This window comes from Nomia melanderi, chromosome 2 (genome assembly GCF_051020985.1).
Source record: "Nomia melanderi isolate GNS246 chromosome 2, iyNomMela1, whole genome shotgun sequence".
NCBI classification, from domain to species: Eukaryota; Metazoa; Arthropoda; class Insecta; order Hymenoptera; family Halictidae; genus Nomia; species Nomia melanderi.
The window spans coordinates 4,297,963-4,323,001 of record NC_135000.1 but is presented as its reverse complement, the minus strand read 5'-3'; the positions used below and the strand labels follow the sequence as shown (position 1 = coordinate 4,323,001).

The 25,039-nt window shown below is 36.9% G+C and overlaps 1 protein-coding gene across 2 annotated transcripts in view; it reads right to left on the bottom strand.

The window, feature by feature from the left end:
* The window catches only part of LOC116425847 (metabotropic glycine receptor), a 277,989-nt gene that overhangs the window by 101,551 nt on the left and 151,399 nt on the right, over positions 1–25,039 (bottom strand). For both annotated transcript variants that reach the window (XR_012997961.1, XM_031974063.2), the window contains exons 6-8: positions 13,292–13,360; positions 12,684–12,793; positions 3,577–3,791 (exon numbers count right to left, since the gene is read on the bottom strand). Coding sequence is in view for 1 of the 2 variants with exons in the window: in XM_031974063.2 (XP_031829923.1) it covers positions 3,577–3,791; positions 12,684–12,793; positions 13,292–13,360 (394 nt within the window). In the remaining variant the exon portion in view is untranslated. The remainder of the gene's footprint in view (positions 1–3,576; positions 3,792–12,683; positions 12,794–13,291; positions 13,361–25,039) is intronic.

The window sequence follows — 25,039 nt, the reverse complement described above, 5'->3', positions numbered from 1 at the left end:
ACATGTTTATCGTCAAACAAGCGGAACGAGCCAGCAGACGGTTCGTCAGTAACTCGAATAGCAATATCAAATAGCAATAAATCAGCTTCTTTGTGTAACAAATGGAAAGAAAAATACTAAAAAAACGTATACAGTATTTTAAATATACAGAAGTGTGGACAGACTTTCCAACATAATTTCTACCGAAGATGTTAAACGACACCTTTTGAGATTTTAACTTAAAATTATTTTCCAAGCTTAGTCGTATATTTTGAATCCTTTTCCAATAATGATTATAAAATTGACTATAAGAAATGTATAATATTCAATTCAGGAAAAATGATTGAACCGAGAATCTAATTTCAAACTAAAATTTCACGAGGCGTCTTTTAACACCTTCGGTGGAAATAGTGTTGGGTTAAAAGTATGCAAAAATACGAAATGAACGAAGTAACCTTTGAATTCAAAGGAATGTAAAATATGGAAGGAAAGATAGAAGTAATTGGAGCACCATTAACATATTTCAGAGGAGGGTCGAGGTTTTAACGTATGGTAAAAGACTTCCAGGGAAAGATTACAGGATTAGCTTCGAAAAAGGAGCACGTGCAATTAAGTTATGCGGCTAATACGGTGTGATTTAGGTGGTTCCGACCAGACCACGCGGCTCGCTGTACGTTCTGGGTTTGAATGATTAGGAGGAACGTCAGGGGCAATCCGAATATTAAGAACACCCCAAAGGACGAAGATAGAATCCGTAATGAGGTCACAGCAGAAAAAGTTAATCGAAAGTCAGACAGAAATATTGCATTACTCTGATTCATTGCCTCCATTCGATATAATAAATAATAAAATAATAAATTGAAAAATACAACACGTTGCATATAATTGCAACAGAAATTACAATATAACAGAAGAATAAATAAATGAGAAATGATGACCTGAGGCACGTATGAAAAGTGTAACTAGATAATTAATTGGTAATAATGGAACTTCACAAAATAATAATAAATTAAAATAAGTTGTAGCAGTGCAATTAACAGTTTCAATGTGGAACATGGAGAAATAGAGGAAATGAGAAAAAGTTGTTTGGAAATGGCAGGGTTCTTGATCAAACTTAGAGAAATGCTCGTAGGTCGTATTGTCTTATTCTACTGACCTCGTGTGAGTAAGGGAAAGGTTCGGAGACTGTTTGCAGGGAAAGCATTTGTCGTGGAACGCGTTCCGAATTCGGTGAAGATGGAATCTTCCGTGGAAAGTGGTTCCAAGAATTTTCCGAGCGGTCATTAAAAGCGTGAAAACACAGTAGAATTCCCGGTAATTTCGGGGGGAGGAGCTCATTGAAATTCCAGGAGTTGACTCGTTGGCAACACAAACAACAAGGAGGATGAAAGGGCGTCTTAAAAGTGTAGAAAGAGGATTGTCTCGTGTCAGGGGGTTTACATTTTCATGACCATAATTAAATTGACCTCCCTCTTACATCTGGGAATCATAAAGAATGTTTTACTACAAAATACAAGCCCTTCTGGAATAATGCAAATTAATTTACAAAGGTGCTTAACTAACTCCTATGAATAATTTAAGTATTAAATAACGTAAAATAATATTTGACGTGAGACTAAAAGATGTTTAAAACGTAAATTATTAATAAAATCCTTAATCCATAATTCTGTATCGAACATTAAATAATTAATCTTTAGTAAATACAATAATACAAAATTAATTTAACTGTCAATCTCCTGGTATTTCCAAAGTCACATGAATTTACTTTCATTCGAATGTGAAATTTATTCAAATGAATTTAACAAAATTCCAACGAATCAATAAAGCAAGCATATCACAGCAACTAGGAGAATATATTATTGCTATTATTTTCTAATTCAAATCATTCTATACTCTCCAATAGAACGATACAAAAATACATCAATCATTAATATATAATTCTAATCTTTCCACGAGGACAAAGTAAAACATTAACCCTACCTAAATCGCTCGATCACTCTCCCGTGATTCAATTTCCAGATTTCCCCGTTTCCTGTCGTTTTATGGTAACTCTTGTTCGAGCCCTTTTTCCCCTCGGGCCGAATTCCCGCCCTTCGCGTGTATCCGGAATCTGGTTTCGCCGGGGCGGATTCATATTTTCCCTTTCACATTTATTTCTTTCGTCCCCGCCGTGACCAAAGAATTCCACCGACGGCCGTGGGGGCTGACAGGATGAAAGGGGAAAAAGAGATCACGTGGGAGTTCGTGCGACAGCCGTCTGTATCTTTCTCGCCGCGCTCCACCGAGGAATCTCGGTCCTCCTTTGATAATGGGCACCGGAAGTTGCCGGGTTTCCAGCCAGACGCGGGGTCAAAGGGGAGCAAGTTTGAAAGGAAATCAGCCGTGCACGCGTTTTGCGTCGTTTGTGAGTGTCGGTCGATTTATTATACTGCCGACGATCGATCGGCCCCCTTTTAAGCGCTGTTTAACCAACCGTGAAAGGATCCTTGAATCCTAGGGGTGGGTTTAAGGGTCTGAGCCTCTGAAAGGCGCCTTGTGAATTTTTTTGTAGAGGAATCAGTAGCGCACCTCAGTGGTTGGATAGTGATATTTTCCGAGGAGAAGTGGAACGAGTCCGGTTTTGATCGGACAAGTAGAATTGGGTATAATTGGTCGGATAAGTGGAACTCAGTTGTTTGATAGTAATATTTTCCGAGGAGAAGTGGAACGAGTCCGGTTTTGATCGGACAAGTAGAATTGGGTATAATTGGTCGGATAAGTGGAACTCAGTTGTTTGATAGTGATATTTTGCGAAGAGAAGTGGAACGAGTCCGGTTTTGATCGGACAAGTAGAATTGGATATAGTTGGTTGGACAAGTGGAACGGGTGGGTATTGGGTTAGACTAGTAGATTGGATGAAGCGGATAAGAGAAGTATACGTAATGGAATAGATAAGTAGAACTGGTAAACATGTGATCAGGCAAATAGGGGAGGAACGTATTTTGAGTCAGACCAGTGAAACTGATATGTTAGGTCAGGTAGAAAAGAGAATAGTATAGTTAATAATATAAGTAAAATTGTATCATATTAAACTAGATAAGTAGAACGGGAAGATGTTGGGTCAGACAAGTATATTGAATCAGATAAGAAAGGAACGTATTGAGTGAGACTAGAAGAACTGATACGTATTAAGTCAGAAAGAAACAAAAATACTACATTTAATTACATAAATAATATTGTACCGCATTAAATTAGATAAATAGAACAAGAACATATTAGGCCAGACAAGCAGAACTAACGCATATTGAATGAAACAAGTAGAGCAGAAACATACTGCATCAGATAAGTAGAACTAATGTTTATGGGGTCAGGCAAGTAGAGCTAATGTATATGTGGTCAGACAAGTAGAAATAATCGAAATTCCGCCAGGAATCTAAATCAAATTTCCACTTCACTTGATGACAATTAATATCCAACAAATACCAATAACAATAAATATTCATTTCCAACGAAATACACAGTGTCCCAGTTCACTTCGAAGAGTCCCGGCCGTAATCAGAATTTCTGACCGCGCGAAACGTTGCTCACTGAATCGTAGAATATGCCCAAGCTACTCACGTGTAGTAAAGCTGTGATCCCACCAGTCCGTCCGGCACAGATAAGCTTTCAGGTCGTCTGCAGTTCGAGCGACTATCACCACCGGCGGCGCGACGAGGGTGCGAATGCTCAGGAACACGCTGAATATCATCACGATGACACCCAGCCGCTTCAGCAGGCTGCCGTCCGTTATTTTCACCGCTTTCGCCGACTTCACTCTGAATATCACGGATATCCTGTCAACAGACCAAGCGTCCGGGTGTCTCTTAAACGAACTACCTTGAAAATCCGCGTTCTTTCTGAAAGAAACGTCCATTATACTTGACAAGGGTTGGACCATTGTTCGCGATTAAAATAAACAACGTCGAATACCGTAACGTCTTTCCTTTGAAAAACTGACGGTGCACCTGAACCACGTTTATCTTGAAAATCCTAAGATTGAAAATTCCTCGGTAGTGAAAGAGGGCACTTTATGTTGTCCGAAGACCTCTTTCAGATTCACGATGCAGTATCAAAAGCTGAGGTCGACTAAAAACGGGAATTGAAACAAGATCCCGTTGACGGGATCGGCTTACAGGATGTATTAAAGTTCTGGGGACGATAGATCCTTTGGTTCTTCGAGTTTCAAAGCATGCAAAAGCACCGATCATTCAGAGGTTATGTTTAGGTTAGGTCTGCGATATCGTCGGTTCACTTCTAGTCTTGCTATTCCTTCTGGTTATGTATATATTCAGATAGGTTTGATTAAATTAAGGTTAGGTTTAGATTTCATAGCCTAGACAAGGACAGTCCATAATTACATTTAGTACAATGTATTTTTACATTTAATTTACATTTACACTAAGGTAATAGGGTTAGGTTTAGGAGGTAAAATTAGAGTTTCTTAAAATTTAGTAAGACCCTACTTTCATTCTAAGAGTTAGATCAGTAAAACATAAATCAGATGTATTATAGTCTATATTTAAATTAATTATTTATTAAGTAGAGGTAAAGATGATCGAACCTGAGCCTAGCATGTAGTCATAAGTTAGGTCTAACTTGATATAAGAGTCCAAAGGAATCCTTCGATTAAAGTCTAACTTCTGCCTTCTTTTGAATAAAAGATTTTCTTTTAGGTTATGCCCAAGCTAAGCGTAGCTTATAATAAGATTGTTGGGCGTTCACAGCAGCGTCCTTACTTGCAGCTGATTAAATGAGACCGCTTGCTTCTTCGTTAGTGGACTGTATTTCTCGCGTGTACAATTATGTCTGAACACTAAGACGCGCTTGTATGATGTATTTCGTTCGATCGTTTTGAGTTGTCTGTCTCGCTGGCGATCTGCGAGTCGGATCGTCAGCTCCGAAATTTAAGAAAACACCCTGATTGGTTATCGCCAAAATTGACAAGTCCCAATCAGGGGCTTTCGAAACGAATTGTCTCCACCGTCGCTGCGCCCTTGGCGCGCCTAGTCTAACGAGGGTGGGGTGCTACCTAAGACATGCAGAGACTATGTTTTTAGCTTGGATACAAATTTATTCCAGGCAAAGCCCAGGTACCGAGTGTCCTTAGGATACCGTTTGGTCGCCCCTCAGAAATATGCATTTACAACCCGTCGCTGGCTGCCACATGCGGGTAAAAGGAAAGTTTTGGGATTTGATTTCAAAAGGCCAATGAGTATTGCCGCGATGTGCCGTTAAAATACTAAACAATAAGAGCCGTTTTTTGCCCCGTGCTGTAAAGAGCTTAAGTCTCTGCATGCGTCGACTCTATTAAGCCGTGACGGCTCAACAAAGATCAACCGTTTCCTAGAAAAAGGAGAATGGTCTTATATTTGTCGCAGAGGTCATTGTCCAGAGTTAAGGAGACTAAAGTATTAATCCCCGTGAGACTCATTCTCTCGAATGAAGACAACGCTGTGTGGCAGCAGAAACGTTAGCTAAATAGGAGGACAGAGTCTTCTAAAATTGTTTTGGGGATATGTTTGGGGGATGCGCCTACCAGGAGGCCAGTTCCATAGCTGAATTTACGTAATGAAAGCCGAGTAAGTCTTACTGCCGCTTAAGGAGCCGTGTTCTGTCCCGGAAAACTTTCTGGGATGAGCAACTTCCGGCTACGCTGGAGAAAGAGTTAGTATTAAGAGCAACGCGCCCTTTTCTTCATCTTCTCCCCCACTCCCTTCCCTCGAATGCAAGGCGAACCAGGTTTTATACTTTGTCCTTTAATCCTCAGAATCGCCGTCATCGGCTGCGCCAAATACGTTCCTATTGAATAGATAAAAAGGTTACTTCGGGATTACATGACATCCCCAGCTGCATCTCACTTTCGAGAAGGCCGACTGAATTATTTCAATACTGTCAACTGAAATAAGCTGGCGAGTTATTATTGGAGGATCTCGTCCATCGTTTTTGCCATCCTCGGGTGGACAGCGATTTTTAGGTTATGTTGGAAATAGGGTGCAATTGAAATTAAGTATAGGTTAAGTGACTAGTTTTAGGTTACGTTGATTAGAGTTAGGTTTGGGTCGGGAATCAAAGTATCGTAATTAATTAACTTTATTATTTATCATTAATTATCTCTGTATGTATTAATTAGGTTATTATTAAGGTTGTATTATAATTAATTAAGAAAACTAGTTTTAGGTGTTGTTGATTAGAATTACGGTTGGCTCGGGAATAAAAATATTGTAATTATTTATCTTTACTATTTATAATTAATTATCTCTGTATATATTGATCGTTATATTATAATTAATTAAGAAAATAAGAATTGCTTGGATCTGATTTCATTCTAATGGAAGGTAAATATTAGATAATTAGGTTCATTTTAGAGTAGTTAGGGTTATGTTTAAGTTTGGGATGATACAGTTCACATTCTTTTTAACCATTACACCATAAACGACTTGGGCAAGAGTGAAGCTGACGTTAAATGATTAGAGTGTTGTCAGGGTTGTTAAGTCTAGGCCAGGTTGAGTATATGTCATAGTCACATTGGACTGTTTTTGTGAACAATGGAAAATTGCATAACGTACTGTACATAAGTACTAAATTGTATTTTAAAAAATAGACCACGTCACAGGGTCCTTATATGCAACGTGGGTGGTAGTTATGTAGTATGACAACCAGTGTCAGACTTCTCAGTATGCTGACCCAGCGAACACTATCGATCTGACCCCAAGTAACAAGTCGGATGCAAGTTTCTAGACACATGTACCAGATGCTACTTGTTGTAGCGCTGTCGCGGTATTCTCGAAGGCTTTTGGATCAATCTGGATATCGTACCTTATTGTCATAGAATTCCCAACTGTTACAGCATCCCTTAGCAGCTTCCATCATGTACTTTAATCATTCTCACTATCCGTCGATATAGTTAGAAGTTATAGACAAATGACAATCGAAGTCATTAGACTGTAAATTTTATGCAACAATGAAAAGATTGATAAAAATCAATCGAGCACAAACTGACACCTATGATAGTCATATCGACAAAAGGGTTAACATGATGAACAATTACGCTATTAAACTATGAAATTTACGAAGAAATAAAAAAGAATTGACTATGACTATAAATTATAGAATTTAGAAAAATTCCATAAGATAATCCTTTCACTTAGGTTATACTGGAATTCTTATAACATTAGAGAAATTTCTATTCAATTACATTTAGTGTGAATTACACATCTAACCCCTCAGTCAATACTTAGCTAGCTAACTCCTATCAAAAGCAAACTAATCCTCATAAGAGATTAAGCTTCCCTTTGAATCCAATATTTTCCTATTCATCCTAAAAAATCTCCATAATATTAAAGGAATTTCTCTTCAATTTCATTTAGTATAAATTGATCAAATACAACCTACAGACCCAACCTCTCAGTCGAAGAGTAGCTACCTAACTCCTATCAAAGGCAACTTAATCCTCATAAGAAATCAAGCTTCCCTTTGAATCCAATATTTTTCTATTCATCCTAAAAAATCTTCATAACATCAAAGAAATTTCTCTTCGATTCCATTTAGTGTAAATTGATGAAATACAATCTACAGCCCCAACCTCTCAATCGAAGATTAGCTACCTAACACCTATCAAAGGCAAACTAATCCTCGATCTATTCGAATTCTCATACGAAATCAGGCTTTCCTTAAATTCCAATATTTTCCTGTTTATCCCAGCTCGATAGTTGCCTCAAGACAAAGTGGCCCAGCCATCTGGGTCAGATTGTGTGCACACGTATCAGCCATGATCCAGTAGGCAAACGAACCAGCTGAATGGCGGTATGGCGTGTGTATTGTCCGTGTAATCGACGATCGTCGGTTCAAGGAATGATCCCGGGCCAATGTTTTGCGCGACGTCTACTCCAGCTGCCGACACAGCGCAAAGGGGAATCGATATCATCGATAAGTAGACGGCGCACTTAATCTCCATCAGACCATCAGACTGTTGAATAGCCTGCCTCCCGCGTTGTACGCGCCGGAACTTACAGGCGGATTCAATCGACGCAACGTCGATATCCACAGATGACAACCTTGAAGGATTTTCTCGTTGTTTGAGGAACAGTCTGCTGGCTTCGTAGGCAGTCCTCGCGACATTACTGTGGTTAAGGCTCCTTGAGGTAGCTAGGTTGCAGGAATAATAGGGTATAGGTAAAGGGGATTAATACAATTGATGGCGTAATTCTTGGTGTCTCGGTTTTCGTGACATGGGATGCAAAACAGGGAGACTAATTTAGTGGCGAGTATAGCTTGGACAGTTAGGTTGGATCTGGGTTTATCTGAAATACTGTTAAATTAGAGCTGCGTATAAAGCCTCGAGAGGATCTGTTTTAAAAGTCTATAGTGGATGTTTGTTGATGTTTGATTTGGACTAGTGAAGTGTGAATTGGACTTCTACTGAAGTTTCAATTATTCAAACTTATTATTATAAGATAATAATTAATATAACTTATTATTATTACTATTAGATTCTAACCTAAACTCATACTGAAGTCTAATGTGGGTCTTTGATAAATGGTCTTGTAGTTATGTATAATTTAGAACTGGAAATACGATGAAATTGAAAATTAATGTTTCAATTGCAGGTAACCTGAACTTATAGTTAAGTCTAATGTGGGCCTTTGATAATTGGTCTTGGAGTTATGTATAATTTAGAACTTGGAATGCGATTGAAAATTAATGTTTCAATTGGACCTCACCTAAGCTCATATGGAAGTCTTAATGTGGTTCTTTGCTAATTGGTCTTGGAAGTATATCTATTTTAACACTAGGTTTACGGAACGCGCCAATTTAACGCATATCGATCTTTATCCATGTTATTCTGTAACTGATTAAATCGATTTTAATTGATGCAATTACACGAGTATATATCTTAGTTGTCCGCCCTTCAAATTTACAGTCTTTAAGATCCAAATGAACGAACGTCAATCTTTGTAGGAACAGTAGAATAAGCTACACGATAAACGTTCGTAAACCTAGTGTTAAGACTTGAAATACAACTCTAAATTAGGATTCAAATCTCCACTTGAGTTGAGGCTATGTTTAGACTGAAATTAGACATAACATAAAAGTTGCATCGATATTAAGACTACACCTATCATAGAGATTAACTTAAATCAAAATAGAACATAAATTATAGTTTCTTTCTTAATAGCATTCACTTAAAATGCGACGTCGAGTGTTCTTTCGCAAATTAATTTTCCAGTTTGTAAAGAAATGAAACTTTTCCAGGGAATACTCTTGGACAGTTAAAGGAGGACAATCGAGGAATCTATTTAACAAACAGCTCAACTGAATCAAAAGTTTCCCAGTGAATGTTTCGTCGATAGGAGAATATGAATAAACGGGAGTTGATGAAGATTAATGGGCCTTTAATTACGTTGAAATGAGAATAGCATTCGTGCGACCATTCAATACACCTGTAAGTTCTTACACCTTTAGTAACGAACGCCACGCGACTTTCAAACTAATCTTGTCCGCTCAAGACTTTTGAATCATCCTGACGCTTCAACTTAATTCAACTTTTTAAATTACAAACTCGGTGTGGGACTGTTCGCTACATTCAGACCTCGTCTGAATTCTTTGCACCCTTTGATTGAATAATTAATGAAAAGGGAAAGTTATATCACAGCTGGTAACTCTTTAATTAAAAGTTCATTCGAAATTCAGAACAATAATATCACTACTCTTCGAAAACAGTAACACGTTTCAGAAGATTAAATTTATATTGAAATACGTCAATTAACCCCTTTCCATACAATAACGTGTGAGAGCCGCGGTGAAGATTTTAAACGGACTTTATCGAATATAAATATTACTCAGTTCTTGTAAATTCAAATGAAATATTATTTCTCTGTTATCAATTATTATATTATAGAGTAAATTTTTACATAAAATATATATGGAATTTTTCTCTTTTTCCAATAAATTATTAATGAGGACGTGTTATGATGATCGCAGTTGAGAAATAAGTCATAGGGGTTAATTTTCAACGAGTTATAGGAATTTTATAAAATACAATTCAAATAATTCTTCTCATACTTCCATGAATTGTGAAACATTTTATTTAGTTTCCCATGAGTCGTAGTAATTTCCCAAAACTCACTTGACTTTTCCGAAACTCAAATTAACTCTCCCAAATGTCGCAATTATTTTCAAGATACAAATAAAATTTTCACAGCGTCGAAACACTACCTACATTGTTTCTGAAAATTGTTCCACTAAGAAACAACAGTTTACAATGTACCAATATATTTTCACAAGGAACACGATAAATTCTGGTTCAACATTTTTTCTGTCTGTTTTTGTTTGCCTCGGCAGACTTGTGCCATCCGATAGGTTTCGAGAGACCGTCGAGGATCAACTCGAAACGAACAGAGAATGAAACACAAGAACGATACCACAACTTTTCCAGCGATCGCCGGTCAACCAGTATATAACTTCCGCTTCCCTTCCCATTTTTTCCCTTGGCTCTCCGCGAAATTGCTATCTTCGACCAGTTGCAGAATTTCCGGTACTCGGAAAATTCCAAGATAAAGATCGCCAAGGGTTTCATCCCTTATTCCCCTCGAATGCGGTCCCCACCCTCGTTGATCCCGACGAGAGGAAAAAAAATGTTCACCCGAGGTTCGTCCGTTGAATTCGTAAGCCAGTTATCGAATAAAGCTTCACTGAGTGATCGTGGCTTGCTTTCTTGAGCCCTTTGTTCCCTACTTTATGTAATCATCGAACTGATTCCTTACAAATAAAAATGTGTTCTTTCAGCTGCGAGAATTGAAGAGGAGCGTCGTCCTGATGTTTGTATCATAAATTATCCGATACCGATAAACTGATTTTCTGTTCTAGGCAGGAATCTTGAGTGATGAGAAATAACACTGGTTAGAGAGAATACATTAGGAATCAAGAAAAATTGTTTTCAGTTGTGAAAAATATTGTTTTGAGTTTTGGAAATGTAGCGTGAGTCATGGAAAATGGACTTGATTAATGGGAACGCTGTATGAGTTAAGGAAAAATATTTTGAGTCATGGAAAAACAAGAGTCACAGAAAAATATTTGAAGTTATGTAAAAGTAGTGTGAGTCATGGAACATGGACTTGATTAGTGAGGATGTAGTATGAGTTAAGGAAAAATATTTTGAGTTATGGAAAAACAAGAGTCATAGAAAAATATTTGAAGTTATGTAAAAGTAGTGTGAGTAATGGAAAATGGACTTGATTAGTGGGGGTGTAGTATGAGTTAAGGAAAAATTTTTGGTGCATGGAAAAGCAGGAGTCATAGAAAACTATTGTTTTGGGTTTTGAAAACACGATGTGAGTCATAAGAAATTGTTTTAAGTCATAGAAAAATTCTACCAGTTGTAAAAATTAATGAAAATAATTGCGAAGTAGTTCTAGCCATAGAAAAATATTATGAGTTATAACACGGAGAAAAAATTAAATGTTCCTATAAGATTGTACAGAAATCAAGAGAATTATATTGAAGTTACGAAAACTATTTAAAAATCGTAGGAAATGTACGGAGTTCATGAAATTCCTATTCATGACCATCGGCAAAACCTGTTCATGCAACTGACGGATGTTGGGTGCGCAAATACAATTATAATTTAATCTGGAATGTTTCAGAAGTATCTTCATTTCTCGAGTGAAAAATTGTTGCATTCCGTCGAACTTTCCGGCGCGAGTATTAAATTGAGGTCGACTTCGGTGAATTTCCAACGTTCTGTGGGAATTCATTACGCAGGTGTTGCGGGAAACGTGATTATAACTCACAATAATGTGGAGATTAATATTCTTCATAGAAATTCGTACGAAAACTATCGATTATTCATCCTGCTCGCTCACTCTCATTTCCATTGCAAGAAATATATTCCCCACACAACTCCTCTGGAACGTTATTTGTTCACTTGGAAGCAGCTCAAAGTATACCTAAATCATGGAAAATATTCTATATACTCGTAAAACATTTTATAAATTCATGAATAATTTTATCGTGCATTGGGAACATTGATAGATTCGTGAAAAATTTTACAAAGCCGCGGAAAACTTTATGGAGTCACGAAAAATTGTACGGATTCGTGAAAAATTTGATTGACTAATGGAAAACGTTACAAAGTCATGGAAAAATTTATAGTGTCATGGAAAACTTTATGGGATTACGGAAAATTTTACGGACTCGTGAAAAATTTGATTCACTAATGGAAAATGTAGAGTCATGAAAAATTCGATAGAATCATGGAAAATCTTATGAATTCAAGAAAAGGTTTTCTCGGAGAAATCGAGTTTCCCGAGTCATGGGAAAGTGTATTAAGCTCTTAAAATCCTGTTAGACATACATGAGAAATATTTTAGACTCGCAGAAAACTAAACAGAATAACTGAGAAACTATTAAGACACAGAGGAAGTTTCACGAAGAATAACATCAAACAGTTCAACGTTAAAAAACAAGTGAAATGTTTAAGTAAGTTCCGGATTCCATTAAAAATGACCAAGATCAACAAAAGCTTCCTCGTGCCTGGGTTTACCGAAATTTCTTTCCCTAGCAGCGTTTGAACAGCCTACGGTAAGAGACTTCCCGAGGGAGTTTCATTTGTGCCACAGACATATACAAGCAGCTGACGGCTGGATATCAAGTTAAATATCGTTCGGTGAGAAGTTCTTCTTACTCACCGCCAGGTTTTGAGCATCAGCGCGCCGTAAGTGAGTGAAAATCCAATTTCTCGTAGCCAGACTCGCACCGTGCACGTGATGACGTTCGGTCGGGGGTACATTACAATGGTCTGAAACAAAAGGAAATTGATTTCCGTTAGTTCCTTGTAATTCGACGGGTTTCCATCCGACTACGATGGAAATCTAATTTTCTCGCGAGTTTTGCCGTCACAAGCGATTCACCTGTCCGCAAAAAGTTCCCTGTCAAACACTCTCGCCACGGGCAACGTTCTATAAAACATATTCCACGCCGGCCCGAAGAAAACGTCACGAAAGAGAAGGCAATTTATGGGCTGACCATTACGAGGACAAATCTATTTTGGAAAAACCGTTACGTCCGTTCCTCCATCCGGTTCCAATTTCCCGAAGCAAGAAACGCAACAGCGTGGCACGGTCTTTAAATTTCAGTGACAAAGTTACGAGTCCGTTGTTTGTCCCGCTTCATCTCCGCTGTTGTTTTCCTCAAAAAGAAATATCGCGTGGCTTTACCAGGGAGATGTTTCACGGGAGAAATTTTTCGACGACGATAGCTATTCCTCAGAATAATAAAAAGTAAAGAGAACACTTACCGTACAATATATGAAGAATGCACCCAGCACGATCACGCGGAGGAGCACCGGGCTCGCGGCTCTCACGACCTGCAACGATAAATGATAACGATTTCCTTAGCGCGGCTGGAAATTATTGGCACCGGGTATTGGGAAGTGTTTTCGAGTTATGGAAAATATCATGGAGTCAGTGGAAATCGTTTTAGGTTTTAGAAGGACTTGTGGAGAGTTATGACACTCTTTCTCAGTCTTGGAACACTTGTAAAGACTTGGAAGATGTTCTTGAGTAATGGAGAATTGTATTGAGTCTTGGAAAATTTGTTTGAGTTATGGAACATCTTAGAGAGGCCTGAAAAATGTACTTGAGATGTACAGGATGTTATATAGAGCTTTGAAAAGTTTGTTATAGAAAAATATTGTAATTTATAGAACGTTTCTTAAGTCGTGAAAAATTATTTCAAGTTACAGAAAATCTTCTTGACTCGTGGAAAATCTTAGGAAACGCTCTGAAGTCGTGTAAAACATTACAGTGTTTTGGAATATGTAATTAAGACATGATTAGTATTATAAAGTTTTGGAAAATTTGTTTAATTCATAGAATATCTGCTCAAATCAAAGAAAATCTTTTCAAATCACGGAGAATTTTCTTAACTCGTGGAAAATCTTGGAAAACATTCTCAAGTCGTGGAAAACATTACAGTGTTTCGGAAAATGTAATTAAGTCATAGAAAATCTGCTCAACTCATAGAAAATCTTTTCAAATCACAGAAAATCTTCCCAACTCCAGGGAAACTTCATTCTACCAATTCAAATCTACCTAAGTAAAATAGAATCTCTTCAACTCAAGGAAAATTGATTCAAGTCAAAGTAAATTTCCGTGAATCATAGGAAATTCTTTTGAGTCGCAGAAAACGTTCTCAAATCGTAGAAAACTATTTGAAAATATGAAACTTATATACCAAAAGCTTTTGAACTTGAGAAGTCTAAGCATTCGGCACAGTGTTTTCAATTGACTTAAAAGCCATTCGAAGTCGCTATTATGACGACTTAAGTCCTCCCCATTTCAGTTTAAGCAGAAAGGTTCGTATTAACACAGACGCGCGTACACGTATGTTATAGCGTGTCAGTGAAGGTCCATTGAGATTCGCTGCCTCCACAGGAGGCTCTTTAATGTTTTTAATCGTCCCCAAGTTTCCCAGACGTTCCAGCCCCTTTCGCCCGGCCCGTGACACAGTTCGCGCAAGAAACAGACACATTATCGAAACTCGAGGGCTGTTCGTTAAATAGGAAATCAGAACTTCGGGAATTGCATTCGTCGCGGAGAATCTACCGCCGGCCTGAACTTCCTCGACAACAATAGGATCGTTTCTCGTCGCTTGCCCTCCACCCCACCCCTCGCCCTCACTCGCCTATCCGCCCCGTCTATTCTGAGCTCCTCGATGGAACACTTCCCGTTTTTAATTCGGCAAAAATTTGTGGCGACCACTCTTCGCACAAGTGCTCCGAAGTTATTTCACTTGTAAACTTAATGCACCGGAATCTCGATTATCCTCACTTACTATACTCTAAACCCATTAAGTCCCGGTGATCTATTAATCAGTTAACCGTGTTTGACGAGTATACACGTCATCTTAAAACTCTTAATGGTGCTAACTTTTTCAACAATGGATTATTTATTTTTTGAGACAAACATGTAATTCTTCTTCGCTTCGCTTCAATTTTTCGTTAGGATATATTTTAAGTGCATTTGGCCTGCATTTAACGAGTATACACTTCATTGTTTGATTTTATAGCGCGTTCAAGGAGAGATTTTTCAAACTAAATTGCACACTTAACTGGTTAATAGATCACTCACTCTAAATTGTTATGGACAATTTATTTGTTAATAAAAAATGTATCTAATGATTGGGATAAATATGAGTTAGTATTTAGAATGAATAAATTGAATCAGACGTTATTTCCAGATAAAATTTATACTTCACTTAAAGTTTTGAAAATTTACAAAATGCTCTATGATTGCACTGCCGCGAGAAATTATTTATAAAATTCGAAATAACAAAGTTAACATTTTTGCAACTTGGAATTACAAAATAAATGTTTCCAGATTAATGAAAACTTTATTTATATGCAGTAACATTGAATATAAACAATGTTATGAACAATTATTTTGGGTGATCTATAAATATGCCACTGCTATATACAGTATATTGAATATGTCAGATTTTTTTCACTATCTTTTCAAGATAGTATGAACACTCATTACTAGAAATACAAAATTTCATCTAAAAATTAAAAAAAAAATGTCACGGGACTTAATGGGTTAAAACACCACCACTCTCGAATTAATAAAAGATAACCTGTTCAAGAAATTCCAAGCTTAAAATTTATTTTCCACCTAGTTCCATCCGGTTTTTGTTCCTCGAATATTTGATCGGATCTTTTTGCAAAGAATATGTTAAACTGAATGGACCTGGGGGGTGATCAAGATATAACGAGAAACTCTTCCAGCTTGCAGGTGGCTTTTATGATTTTCGTTTAATTAATTTGAACATTCATATACCTCACCCCAGGTTTTCGGAATGCTTGAATGTTATCTGTGCGGTTAATGTAGTCGTTTCGTAGCCTGAATGCAGCTTTATTTCATAATTGGTTAAAGCTCGTCGAATTCAGAAGGCATGCATATTGAACTTTATTTAATGAAAAATTCGGAAGTTTTGAAAGGACAGTTTTTGCGGAGGAAATATCGAAGTGCTTGTTTTGGGAGAAAAAATTCGTATTACCCGGACCACGGAACTCAATTAAAAAATCATGAGAGCACTGGACTAGTGGACATTTTTTGCCGTGGCAAGAGCCGAGAACATTTATGGCCGGACCATCGTGAGATACACGGAAAATAAAAACACTCCCTAAGTACTCGCGTCCCGTTAAAGGGCATGAAACTTGCGACCACTTTCACCGAACGTTCTGCATTTTATATCGGGTCGAATTACCATCAACTGGCTCGTTTATCTGTACGTGCTCCTTGTTGCTTGCTACTGCCCTCACGACATCGTTATAAGTCCCTCAAGTTAGTCCACGATCCTGATTACAATGCTGTATCTTCTAATTTAGAATAAACATTTTCTCTGAGCAGGACAATTGATTTATTTTGTACATTGGAAAATGTTTGAAACAATACAATTTTTAAGTACTAGACGTAGGATAAAATGTGAGGGATGAATTTATTATATTTTGTGCGAGCTTGGTTGAGACCTAACCTGGACATAACATAAATTTGATAGAAATGAAGCGTGTTGAAGTTTATTCTAATTTTAAATAATATTTATTATATTTTGTGTCAGCCTGGTTCAGACCTAACCTGGACATAACCTAAGTTTGATAGAAATGTAGCGTGTTGAAATTTATTCTAATTTTAAATAATATTTTCTTTACACCTGAACTAAGTTTAATGTAAATCTGGCTAATGGAAATTTCTTTTAATTTTAAATCTTATTTTCTGAGGTAGAGCTAATTTGACTCAAGTTTTATTTAAATGCAATTGAAGTTTAAGTTGATCGTGAGGTATGATTTATATTTAATGTTAAAAACATGCAAAATAAGAGACAGAAAATAACATTTAGCTAATGGAGACTACTATTAAATTTATATAACATTTTTTATTGTTCAGAAGTAGGTTAACTGAACCTGACTCGAGTTTTATTTGGATATACGTTGTCCATCGTAGGAAATACAGAAAAATGGTCAGAAGTCGAAAATAGACCACACTGAGGCAAGCTTCTCGAATTACAGCCTGCATTTTGCAGCACCCACTCTACGTTAATCAAGGGGTGGACTGCTGTCCCATGTTGTAGAATGCACAACCATTTCAACGGAAGTCAAATTCCATGCTATCTGTGCTGATGTTGGAGCCATCTTTTTGCGAACATGTTTTTGGCAAAACTGGAAATTGTGGACAGACAGATTGTAGAATATTTATGCACGTGAAAACAAATGTAATGAATGTATAATTAGGGAATATATCTGAGGCGTGAAAATGCATATGAATTTTATCTTTGTTAACCCAGGAATTATCCAACGAATGAAATTGCAAACATGATTTTTCGAGATTTTATAAAAATTATAATAATTAAAATCACTGTTAGAAGCCTCAGTGTTCTTAATTTAACATTTGAACAATTGTAAAACTTGAGATGGAAATGTTTAAAGAAAAAAACCTTGAAACCATGATAACACTTGAATGCAAAACGAAGGATGTCTCTTGAATATTGTCTAGATCAAGGAAGGTCCGCTCAAGGACTCAAGATAGAAATAAGCAACTCATGAAAGATGTATAAAGTAAAAAAGCAAGCAACACCAGGAAACCGCTTACGTGAAAACCAAGAGAAGCCAATGAATTTAAATGAAGCACCAAAAAAGTATTAATGGAACTAGGAAGTGTTTTAGAAATATTTAAATACAATGCATGAGAAAAGTAAATGCTGGGGAATTGGAGGAGTCAGGAAATAAGGACTGAATGAAACTCAAGGTGAATGGTAGATAAGATTCGAATTACACATAATAAGGACAAAGAGGACAGTTTAGTTTTGAAAGAACTGAGAAGTTCACACGTTGAGAAATATGAAGAGAAGCAACTTATGGTCTGTCAGTTAAAGACTTTATGGACTTTGAAGCAAGGATTTCGTGAATTTTGAGACTAGGACTCTTTGGACTTCGAAATTAGGATTCCATGTACTTTAAGGTCCATTATGTTCATAATGGACATTGAGTCCAGATCTCTTTGGATTTTCAGGTTAGGATTACCTGAAGTTTGAGACACAAGCTCCTTGGACTTTAAAGCAAGGACTTCATGGATTTCGAAACAAGGACTCCTTGGATTTTGAGGTTAGGACTCCATCAGTTTAGAAACAAGGACTCTTTGGATTTTGAGGTTAGGATTACCTGAATTTTGAGACACAAACTTCTTGAACTTTAAAGCAAGGACTTCATAGACTTCGAAACAAGGAATCCTTAGATTTTGAGGTTAGGATTTCATAAATTTTGAGACACAAACTCCTTGGTCTTTGGAGCAAGGACTTCATGGACTTCGAAACAAGGACTCCTTGGATTTTGAGGTTAGGCCTCCACCAATTTTGAAACAAGGACTCCTTGTATTTTGAGGTTAGGACTCCACCAATTTAGAAATCAGGACTGTTTGGATTTTGAGGTTAGGATTTCATGAATTTTGAGACATAAACTTCTTCGACTTTAAAGCAAGGACTTCATGGACTTCGAAACAAGGACTCCGTGAATTTAGAAACAAGAACTCTTGGGATTCTGAGGTTGGAACTCCATGGACGTTGAGATAAGGACTCAAAAGACACAACGACTCAATGAACTGTTAGCCAAGAATTCAAAAAATAATGCATCAGGAACGAATCACAAATTTTAACAACCTCGATCCTAATAAACTGTAAATAAAATTTGATGTACGCAGAAATGCAACAAGGAATCGTTTGCACAGTACATGTTCAATATTCAAATCAGAATTAAAGTTTAAAGAATCCCCTTTTTATCAAGTAATTTTCCATGCTCCATGAAAATATAACCGGATGTGTTAGCAAAAAAGACTACATGGCGCAGCAGTCCACGTAAAACTGCATAAATATATATTTTTGTTTGAAAACCCAGCGTACCTATAAATCTCGTGGCCAGACGAGTTACTTTGCGGATAACTCTAAATCATCTCGCCTCTTTTTATTGTCCCGGACAGATCCGAGCGGGGTGTCACACCGTGGATTAACTTTCTTGCGGCGTTGCAAAATGGTGGTCATTCTTTCACTATGTGGACCGTCTCGACTAGTTCCTGAACCATTCAATTCGATTCTTCTCAATCTTAAATAAAACCCTCAAAATATTTCAAAAATCACGTCTTACCATTCATTTTAACATTTTTTTATATTCTTATTCAAATGAAAGAAATTTCAAAATTATATGAATGAATGAATTTGTTCAGACAACGTTTCACACGAAGAAATAAACAGAGGTTAAACTAAGATTTTAATTAGTTGTTATCTAAGTTTCGTTAATTGTGAAGTTCAGAGGAATACAGAAGGGAAAACAGGAATTTCAATAGGCTATTGAAATCAATTAATTATGCTATATTAATTGTAAAATGGAAAACTAGGAAAATTACAAAAATTGGAAAAGTTGGAAAATTGAGAGGATGAGAAAATTGGATAAGGGGAAAATAGAAAAATTAAGAAAATTGAAAATTAAAAAATTGGAAGAATCGGAAGCTGGGGAAGTTAAGAAAATTAGAGAGGGCCTCTAAGGTAAACTAAGATTTTAATTAGCTATTATTAAGTTTCGTTAATTGTGAAGTTCAGAGGAATACAGAAGGGGAAATAGGAATTTCAATAGGCTATTGATTATGCTATATTAATTGTAAAATGGAATGGAGCACGAAGTTCTAGTTCCATGCAGTAATAGAATATAGAAATTAATGAGGGATCTGTATGGTCGAAGTGAGACTGGATGAATGGAGTGTGTATGAGTTTGCGGATCGTAGGCACGGAAATAGAAACGGTTGGTTTGTCAATTGATATCCGTATATAAGCAACGTTACTATTATTGTGGATAATATGGAGCACGTAGACAGTGCTCGCAATGATTCGGATGTAACTGGTTTGATGCTTCACTGTACTTCGCTCGGAGGCTGTTAGGGGCGAAACTAGCCATAATTGTGCAAATTCGGGTCTGAATATTTGATGACTAACTATGATAATGATCAGGTTGCCACTTCGAATCGTCGATTCTGCTGCGTTGGGTCATGCAGATAGTAATTGGTGGTAACTGTTAGTGACGAACGAAGTGTAGACACTGCAAAAGCGAGGAAATTTAAAAAAAATGGAAAACTAGGAAAATTATAAAAATTGGGAAAGTTGGGAAATTGAGAGAATGAGAAAACTGAGTAAAGGGAAAGTACAATATAAAAATTAAGAAAAGTGAAAATTAAAAAATTGGTAGAATTGGAAACTGAGAAAGTTAGGAAAATTAGAGAGGGCTTCAAAGCAGGGAAATATAGAAAATTGAAATATTAGAGAAGAGAATGAAACCCAGGAAATGATTTAGAGAACTGAGAAAAATCAGAACAGAGGAAAAAGAAGTATATGAAAAGTTTATAAAAATACCAATAAAATTTATAAAAATTGAATAGCATATCCAATCAATAGGATTTGTATTTTCTATCGGATCAATCTGAAAAATTGTATGGGATGCCACAATATTTTCATTAGCTTTTAGCTGTATTTCTATTGCTGCCGTTGAAATATTCGAGAGTTTATCTTGCTGGTTCCCGGAGGGAGAAGAAATTTTGACTCCAGCCGTAGTACACGTAGAATACAGTAGTATTCGACAAACACGGGTCAGACAAGTGGAGGAAAAGAACTCCGATATACATCCGGTATTAAACATTTCTGTACTACTGTGATGAATTGCATATTCCTTCTCTGGAATATCAATATGTATTTTACAGAGTACACAATTCGTATAAAATAATAGCTGTCTATAAGATATCAATTAGTAGGATACTAAAGACAATAGAAATGCCCTTAAACAATTCAGACATTTTGAGTGAAAGTATGATAATATAACAGAAAACTTCCAAATCTCGAGTAGAAATGAGTGTTCGAATAAATTCCTTCCAAATGTTCTTTATACAGTAGTATCTGTCAACCATAAGTCGAACACGATTACAAATGTAAATGAACATTTACCTAACAGACATTATATCCCATAATTAATAGAATTTCGAAATTCCCCTAATAAATAAAGTTTTAAATACTTTTCCTCGAAATTTGCTTCATAAAGTAGTATTGACCAGACCTAAGTCAGACACAACTGCAGACCCAAATGAATGTATAATACCGCAATAAGAAATTAAAAAATTCTGCTATAATTTCATTTTAAGCACTTTCAACAAACTTTTCATCTACAGTAGTATTGGTCAGCCATAAATTATACAGAGTTACGAATTCAAATCCTCCTCGCGTTCAACCGCATCTAATTAAAAGGTCTTCATACGAAATAACAGTTCCACGAACAAAAGCGCAATAACTCAGAGCAAAAGTGATTAACGTCATCGCCGAACAAAGACAACAGTAAATAGAACTTGTAGCTGAAAAAGAATTCCCTTTTATGATCCATTCTCTCTCGAAAACGTTTTCGCAGATTACAACAAGAAATCCAAAGAAGAAACCGCCAGACAAAGAACGTCGAATCATTTTATTTATCGTCAGAAGGTGGATGGTTATCATCGCTGGGGAAAGAACAAACGGAATGATGCAGCGTTTCCTCGCTTATTAATCGATTCCGGTAGAGAAAATCCTGCGGTCGGGTCAGGAACGATGAATCTCCCCCTTGACTCCGAAGAAAAGAGGACCTATCGAACGATTCCCGCCGCGAAAACCATCTTTCAACTCCCTAACGGCCGCGGAGAGCGGCGACGGCGAGAAACAACATCGGAAAAATAACAGGAAACGGAATGACCGCAGTTTGTTTCAAGTTGTGCAGGTACGGCGAACTGCACCGTTGTGAAAGTGCATACAAATCGCCCACCCATTCCAACGAAAGTGCATTCCGACGAGACTGAACAGTTTTTCTTGAAAACTCTAAATGCTAGAATTGGAAAACTTCGAATTTTTGTTTTGTTCAGTTTTCTTCAATTTTCTTTAGTTTCGTTTAGTTTTGTACAGTTTTGTTCAATTTCGTCTAATTTCTTAAATTTTCTGCAACGTTTAATTTAAATATTCTCCAATTTGCTTCAGTTTCTTCGGCCCTCCTCAATTTTCTCCGATTCACTTCAATTTCATTCAATTGTTTCGTTTCAAAGTAACATTTCTTATTATTAGACCGCGGATTTTCATGCGAATTCAAATTTTTGAGAACCTAACTGAGAAATAGAATTACTTAGTTTTTCCTAATAAACACTATGAAATATACTACAATATAAAATAACAGTTTAAAATGTTCTCCGTGATATTTGTTGGGAACAATTGTGTCCTATTGCAATGCAACTTTTCCAATTAAATTTTTCGACATTCGATACAGTGCACATGGATGATAGATGAAACGAGAAATTTTAAATTCACCGTTTACAATGTTTTCTACAAATACAGTTCAATTTTCGTAGAATGCGATATGCGAACGGCCGGTTTACTCGTTCAGATCGATTCACCGGGCAAAAATACGTCGAAAGTGTGCGGCACCGGTTTTTCCATAGGAATTTTCGTTTCCGAGGGAAACGAAGTTGAAATCGAGCGAGCGGGCCACTGTCAAAGTTGATTTTCTCGTGAACGAACCGTGATGGGGGAAATCCTGTTGGACGATTTCGTTTGAGTTTTTAAGAGAAATTTGATTTCGTCGAATTCCGCGAGGAAGCAAATGATTTCGACAATTTTTTTCAGCTTTTGGTGCTCGATGAATTCCCCTTTCTTATATTCTCTTCGATATGTACATTCCGACGGGACTGAAAAACTAAAAATTTGTAAACTGATGCACTTCGTGGAAAATTCGTGTACGAAAGTGCATATGGCGATACTGCGCTGTGATATTGGTAAGAGAGAAATCTGGGTGAAACTTTTCTATCAGGTTCATTGTCGGGGAGCATGCGATCTGAAATGAAAACTTTGGCTTGATGCTAGAGAGAAGAACAAGAATTCAGTGTGGAATTCTTCCACTTGGATGGCGAGTGTCGACGCTGGAAAATGAAAGGGCTTCTGCCCTGTTGGCAAAATGAAAATCGTTTTTCGAATATTGTTCGAAGAGTTTCAAAGAGATCGTATAATCTTATTAGACTTTATCTCTCATGAGTGAAAATCATTGAAAGTTTACGAGGGAAAGCTGAAGTTCCTGAAGTTAAACTTCAAATATTTTTTTCGATAGTGATTCAATAACATGTGACAGAATTTATAAAAGTTCAGTTCGTTGTAAATTAAATTTATGATGGATCCAAAGTGGATTTAGATATGAGATAAGTGGACGTTGGCTGGATTTGGACTGGACAAATGGATCTATGTTTGCTGTAAAGATTCAAGGTGGATTCTGATTGATACAAAGTGTTTAAAGTGGGTCTGGGTTATTCTAAAGTGTCCATGATGGATTTAGATCGATCCAAAGACTATATCGTGGATCTAGGTTAATTCAAAGGGTCTATGGTGGATGCAGGTCTATTCAAAGAATATAGGTGGATCCCAAGTGGATCCTGGTTTGTCAAAATGTATCTAGGATCGAAATAAACTGGTTCTATATTAGTATTAAGTCGTATTAACTTTAAATTCTATTAAATTATATACTATTGTAGTATCGAGAATATTTATTGTAGGATGAATGGTTTGTTGTGCGTGCGTAAGGGCGACCAGGTCATATTGCGACGGACCGGCGCCGGGATGTTTGGGAAATAGTGTGACTGCGTTTAGACAATTTCGAGTGGCTGAAAGAATGCGAGGAAGAGTGTCTGGAACTGAGCGACTGAACCGTGAGAAAAGCGTGTACGTGACAGAGTGAATTTTGACCATGGACGAAAGATGCGAGTGAGAAGGGTGCAAGGGTGAGAAAGACAGAGCGAATGGGGGTGTGTGATAAAAGCGAGTGGAAATGCGTGCATAAGGACACATTTTGGTGAGCGACAGCGGAGTAGAACATTTTTGGTGCGAGAGTCGTGTGTTGTATTTTTTACGTGTTGTCCGTATTGTTTCCTTTATCTTATTAAATATTGTTGTTTTCCTAATTCTCTTTTTACTAAAGATCCACATTTTCAAATATCATCTAATAGTAAAACCACCATATACTATACTATTATCATGAATTTTTAATTAAGAGTGTTGTAAAGTGGATAATAAGATTTGCAAATTCAGTAAAAATTCTAAAATAGAGTCTGGAATCTAACCGTGAGCACGGTTAGTTACACCAACTCGGAACAACGAGCTCGATTCAATCTGTATTACCGTTCAACCCTCTTATTTCCCTGGGGGCATTTCTTAATGAAAAATCCCGATGTAATACCGATATATATATATATCATCCCAATGTATAAGGCCAGACAGTACTCTTTTAATGAAGCTGGCTTGTTTATAATCCCCAGCAGCTCAACGATTCTTGTCTTGTTAATAAGTTCATTGTACCTTGTCATAACAATTCCCTGTCGATTAGTAATAATACCTTTGCAATAACCATTCAACAATAATTAATTAAATAATCCGCGACACCAGCAAATCGAAAGAAACGAAATTTAACGAAACAATTAACCCGGTCTTTCGTGGAAACTGGGTCACCCCTTAAAAATAGAAATTCATTTCATCCAACTTGGCAGAATGATTAACGAGTGCACACGCGATAATGCGTCATTGCGTGCACCGCAACGATTGTTTGCATCCGTTTGCCCTTTTCGATTGTACGACTGAGGGATTCCCTGATAGAATCAATTTTTTTCTCCACCTTGAAATTAATGGTACCAACCGCCGACGACAAATTAAGTTTCCTTCCACTTGGCCACAGTATCGACAATATACCGCAGCATTCCGTGCTACCATTTTTTCTTGCAACCTAAGCAAATCCAATTCATTATTCGAACCCACAAATTTTATTAGAAAGTTGTATTGAGACATTGTTAATCAGATTTCCTGGGTTTTATAAAAAGTCAAATTGTCTGTGTACATGTCGGCTTATACTACTGAATTATTAATCAAGCATTTTTGTGTGTCATCAAGAAAATTATTTAGTAATCGATTGGAT